General features: G+C 45.2%; 1 protein-coding gene across 1 annotated transcript in view; it reads right to left on the bottom strand.

The window, feature by feature from the left end:
- Positions 1 to 282: 282 nt before the first annotated feature.
- Positions 283 to 6,000, bottom strand: part of LOC147606896 (kinesin-like protein KIN-13A) — a 42,674-nt gene continuing 36,956 nt past the window's right edge. Inside the window, exons 10-12 of the mRNA XM_086791319.1 lie at positions 1,825 to 2,404; positions 1,538 to 1,603; positions 283 to 846 (exon numbers count right to left, since the gene is read on the bottom strand). Coding sequence (XP_086647445.1) covers positions 658 to 846; positions 1,538 to 1,603; positions 1,825 to 2,404 — 835 coding nt within the window. The 3' untranslated portion in view covers positions 283 to 657. The remainder of the gene's footprint in view (positions 847 to 1,537; positions 1,604 to 1,824; positions 2,405 to 6,000) is intronic.

Here is a 6,000-nt window from a genome sequence, read left to right as displayed (position 1 = left end):
GCACAAACAGCACATAGCACGAACAGCAAGGGAGGGGCACGAACAGTAGGGCGAGAGAGAGAGAGAGAGAGAGAGAGAGAGATCAGATGCTAGTGGCCTGCAAGAAAGGAGGGACAATGTGAGGTGTGACCTCAAACATAAAAATTACCGTATAAGTCCTATGCATGACACACAGCACGCAATATTTGAGAAATGAAGCATAAAATACATGATTACATCCATGCTACACTAACTTGAAACATATAACCAAGTCCTAATACACACATTCAGAGAAAAACCAAGTCAAAAGTAAGCTTCGACAGTCTTTACCATTTTTTTACAATTAAATAGTGTGTACAATGTCAATCATATTCAGGCTCCACCACATATCAGAGCCATGACCATGATTCAGTCAAATTCTTAAAAAAGCCATGAAAGGCAGTTGTGCAATAAGGAATTCAGAGCCTCTAACAATACAATACCTGAGAGCACCAAAAAAGGTACACCAAGCATACCCACAGCAGCAGCTGGAGGCCCATAATGCACAACTTTGCTGAGAATTTCCAACATGTAAAGCCTCACATACAATATGATGAGAAAGAAAAGATCTAGGCCTTTGCCCCTTTTCTAATCCAAAGACCTGCACACTTCAAAAAACCTAATCATCAAAAAAAGACCTTATTGTCCATAGTTGTTCATGTTTCGGCTCAGAATCTCTTGGTCCTTCAGATGGCGTTGAAATCTTGCTAGCCGAGCTTGCAGATTAACGATTCCAGCTGCTTTCCTGGAGAGGAGATGGCTCAGCTGGGAAACATAGCGATCAATTCGGCTGCCAGGCTGGTCCACCTCTGTAAGAAGCTTCATTTCCTGCCAAGAGACACGTCACAGAAACTAATGTTATTAACAGGTAAGCTTTCAACCCTGGATAGTGGAAAGCAGGCCATTAACCTTTTTCCAGAGGGTTAAGGCTAAACGCAAGGCTCGATAGATGGTAACTGGGAATTAGATAAGGAGATTTACATGTGCTGATTGAATTTTAAGCTATGTACCCGGTTCAGAGCTACTCACCAAATGACCAGTCTAAAGGAATGGGACTTGAACCCGGGATCGCTTGATCAAGGGCCAGATGTGTAACCACTACTTGAGAGAGAGAGAGAGAGAGAGAGAGAGAGATCATGCTATTGTCCTCGGAAGACCAATATCTGGTCTATGGGACATAAGACAAGAGTACAAGCCTTCCTAAGGGTGGAGCAAACATGGTATGCAGCAGATCCATCTTGCCTGGATCCTTAGCTATGCACATTTAGACCATTTAGGGGTTGTACAATGCCTAAGTATTAGAATTTCGCGACCACTTCAATTCTTGTCCAATATGCGTGGTATATCTGTGGGCTGTGTGTGTTTGGCAAGCATCATTTTTGTTTTTTCCACATTCATGATAACCCACTATTTTAGCAAAATAATCTAAAACATGCATCATCATTTAAACACAGAAAAAAGCAAAGCAACACTTGTTCACAATTCACTGACTAGCCAAATGATAAACGCAAGGAAATACCTCCCGGACCAGTTCCATGGTATCCTCCACTTCCAATCTATGGGCAGCAATCAGATCCTCCTCTTCCTGAAGTTGTAGTATAAAAAACACTAATTTTATCTGGGTTTTGAAAAATGGCTTATTGCATGTATGCACCATCTTATGAAAACCATAAAACATTTTCAAAACTGGAGCATGATAACATGTTTTCATTCCAACACTTGATGTTTTGATACAAGAAGCCTGGACGAAAATGAACTTACATACCCACAGTCTGTATTTACCAAAGTTGATCAACCAGTCCTTACCTCAAGTATAGCAGAAATGTGACCATCATATCCATTTTGAGGAATCAGCATCTCAGAAGTATCTTTTAACCATGCCTGAGCACCATTAGAAGCAGTCTCCTCCTTGTATGGTGCCCTTCTTGGCACTGAGATGTTCTTCTCACTTTTAAAATCCTCATTTGATACCCTGGACTCATACTTATCAGGCTTCTCGTCTTTTACTGCCCTCCGATGAGAGGGAGAGATTCTTTCTTGTTCATTTCTATCCATAGCAGCATCACGATTGTAATCAACGCTGTTAGACATGCTGTCTCTGACAAAGGTTTCATCTCTATCATTCAGAAAAGAGTAGTTTCTACCATTCTCCCGGCTCATCAGGCCCTGGTGTGGTGACCAGCCATCTTGTTCTCCAGGCTGACTCTGCCAGTTCACTTGCTCCACCGCTCTTTTACTAGCTTCTGCGACCCTGTAGTCCAGATTGCTATCAATTTCTGAAGGTAAAGAAGGGGGGGAAACGGTAGCTGAATCCCTCTGGGTTTGCACTCCCATATTTGGACTAGGATCCCTCTTGGAATTGCTATTCTTGGATAGTCCCTTCACCCTACACAATTTGATAAGATCAGTAGAATGCTCAAGTAAATCTCTCTCTCTAGTTTATTGTGTGGTGTGTGTGGTGTGTGTGTGTGACTGTGGTTGATTCTGCTGTGCACTCACGTTTTCTGTAAGATCCCTGCAGTGGTGCTCACCTGCTCGTCTGGTCGTCGACTGTTTCCTTGCTGGAGAAAGGGATGTCGTCTGTTCTTTCTTTAGAGAGGGCCATTGCCTGTCCTTTTGCTGAAGACCTGCTCTTACTGTGATCGCTGTTGACTATTCTTGCTTCAGAGAGGGCCATCGCCTGTTTTCGTGCAGAAGACCTGCTCTTGCTGACGTTGCCTCTTCATGTCGTTTGTTCCTACTGGCCGTCGCTGTCTGCCTTCTCATGCTTCTTCTTCTTCAGCTGTTCCTCTCCCGTCTGCTGGTCGTCTTTTGTGTTCTTCGTTGCTGCCTTTGCCTTTGCTTTTGCTCAGTCTCAAGGCTCGTGCGCGCGCGCATGTGTGTGTGTGTGTGTGTGTGTGTGTGTGTGTGTGTGTGTGTGCAATACTCTCACTAGCTATTGGGCTCGATTGGACCGATGGTACATTTTGAATTCAGTGTAGTTTGATGCTTTTACCTGCGCAATGAGCTTGGATTTGTCGATGCACTTGTCGGATCATTTCCCGGTCTGTATGATGTTGTATTTTGGTCTCCCACCGCAGCATGTGCCACTACCTTGCAAGAAGCTCTTGCTGGTTAATAATAGTTATCTCAAGCATCAGTGCGTCCACTTCATGGTACATGGACTCATTGATCGTCTTGTTTTGCATGTTTTTATCGATGCCGAATGGGCATGGGATCGTTTTTCCATGGGCATGCAGGATGTTATCTGAGACTATGGCAAATGCTACATGGGAGGCTTACAAACTCGGGTGGCCATTGCTAAGTCTCAACTACAGCAGCTTACAGATCTTAGCCAGCAACGTGCCCTTTTTGCTACTAAGCATCCTGCCTTCAATTTGCACATCATTGCTTGGCTGACAATGATAAACGTAAACTCCACAAATGGCAAGTCCGTTCTCGTCATAAAGCATTGCAGGATAAGGGCTGCTCCCTAAGGCTTTTTTCAAATGCCTCCACTGAAAAAAGCCTCCACACTTCCCGACGTATGCATTCCCTTCATAGGGTGCAACTGCATGATGGGACTTGGACTGACAATAAGCAGCAGCTTGATGGTGTTGTCCAACAATATTTTGCTGATTTGTTTGCTGCTCCTGGACCCTCCACCTTAAATGAATTTGCAGCACATGATGTGTTCTTACACCAAGTGCATCCTATTCTCTCCGTGAATGAGGCTAGAGATGCCATTTACTGATGAGGAGTTGACAGCTGCCTTGGCCCGATTGGTTACAATTGAGTTCTTTGCTGAGTTTTGGGATGATTTGAGCCCAGTTTTACTGCGCATGATTATGTCAGGATGTGCAACGGAAGACTATCGCACGTAGGAGACGCATCACCATGGAGCACCACGCACACCCCCAACGGGCACTGCAGCATCCCTCCACTGGGCTCCCATCTCCCGGTGAGCTGCCTTCCAAAACACCAGCCAGAGGGATGACTATGACAAGGTGCCACTCAAGCCTATATATGGCTCTTCAACTTCCCATGCTTCCACTTATAGGATAATCCAAGGCACCTTCTAGCCATAGATCACACGCTCGAAATCGCGAACCTTCCAACACCCTCCCTCGATTTGAGCTCCGCATGCCACCGAGGCGCGAGGGGGTCCCAGGACCACACACGCCTCAGCCGCCCAGGACCACACATGCCCGAGCTCTAATACCATGTCAGAATGCGCAGCGGAAGACTATCGGACGTAGGAGACACATCACCATCGAGCACCACGAACACCCCCAACGGGCACTGTAGCATCCCTCCACCGGAAAAAAGGTTTGCTGCGTTTGCTCCCTAAAAAACCGTTGTGTGAACGTCTGTCGGATTGGCATTCGATTACTCTAATGCCAGTGGTTTATAAGTTGGTTTCTAAGATGCTGGTTCTCCAGCTGTCCCACAATTTGTATGCTAGTTTGCACCCTACCCAATATGGTTTTGTGCCCCGCCGGTAGATTCTTGATAATATTGCTAATACTTACATTAGGATAGAGAATGCCAAATACATTGTTCAAGATGTTCTCATCATGCAAGTAGACATTGAGAAAGCTTTTGATACCGTTCAATGGGATTTTATTGCAGTTGTTCTCACCCAGTTGGACTTCGGTTGTCGCATGCAACATGTGGTGCATTGGCTCTATGCAGATGGCTCTGCTCGTTGCCTGTTGGCTAATGCTCTCTCGTCCTCCTGGACATTGGGCCGCTCCATCCGGCAAGACTGTCCTCTCAGTCCCTTGCTATATGCTATTGCCACTCATCCATTACTGCTATACATGGATGCTTTGGTTTCGGAGTAGCGCTTGCATGGCATTGCTATTCTTGGGGGTGGGGGGGGGGGCTTTTGTTAGCTAGGCTTATGCTGATGACTCCTTTTTCTTCTTGCGCAATTCTCAATCAGATCTTCAACAGCTTATGAAAGCCCTTAATCTGTATGGTTTGGTGGCGGGGTTAAAAGTTAACTTTGCAAAATCAAAACTCCTGCCTTTGCATGAGCGTGACTAGCATCGTTTCTTGTGGCCAGACCGGGCCAGGCCTCTTGCTCCCTCTTGATCAAGTGGTGCGGCATTTGGTGTACGGTGTACCCCATTGGTTGGCACATTTCCTTGGCACAAGAGAGAGAGTGGGTGCTTCAAAAGCTTTACCATAAGCTGGACTACTTTAAACTTTCCACTTGGCCACTTCATGTTCACCTTCGGATTGTCCAGTCCATCATTATGGCTTATGTGCACTTTTATCTGCCGCTCATTCCTTGGTCCTCTTCCGACATTCAGCAGTTTATGTCCAGAGCGATAGAATGTCTTTGGCATACCAAAACTGACTGTAAGGCAGTACGTCTTCTCAAATGCAGTTATGTTTGCACGCCAAAGATGCATGGGGGCTTGAACATCCTCAACATACATGTTCATCACGGATCTTTGGTATGCATCGTGAAACTATGAATCAACAAGATCATTTACACAAAGTTGTGGATCAACAAGATCATGGTATATATAGCATGTTTTGGCAATATAAAGTAGATTAGGTCTCCCTCTCCTTCTCTTATGTGCCTTTGCTAAACATAGGATTAATGTTAATTGCTTCTGCAATGCATGTTACATTGGTATCAAAGCTTAGGTCATCCTAGGACAACCCTTAGCTTACGTTTTGAGCATGCTGAATTAGGGTTTCTGAAATTAGGGTTTGCTGGCCAAAATTAGGGTTTTCATATTTTGCACAAGTTCAACCCTAGCAACAGTAGCATAGGTTGCATGTAGGGTAAAATCTGCACAAGACTTAGCCTAGGTCTAACCTAGGTAGGAAAAGACTTCTTTTGCTACTAGGTGCCATTACCCATGATGCACGTGCCAAAGCCGGAACCAGAACCAGAGCCAAAGCAATAGCAGATGACTAGCTAAAATAAAACCAAGCAGTCTCTGCGTCGGGCAGGCTGCTCAACAAGCATCCAAAGAATGG

The sequence above is a fragment of the Cibotium barometz genome, chromosome 56 (assembly GCF_041138505.1).
Source record: "Cibotium barometz isolate CiBa-2024 chromosome 56, ASM4113850v1, whole genome shotgun sequence".
Taxonomy (NCBI): Eukaryota; Viridiplantae; Streptophyta; class Polypodiopsida; order Cyatheales; family Cibotiaceae; genus Cibotium; species Cibotium barometz.
This window is presented reverse-complemented; position numbering and strand designations above follow the sequence as displayed.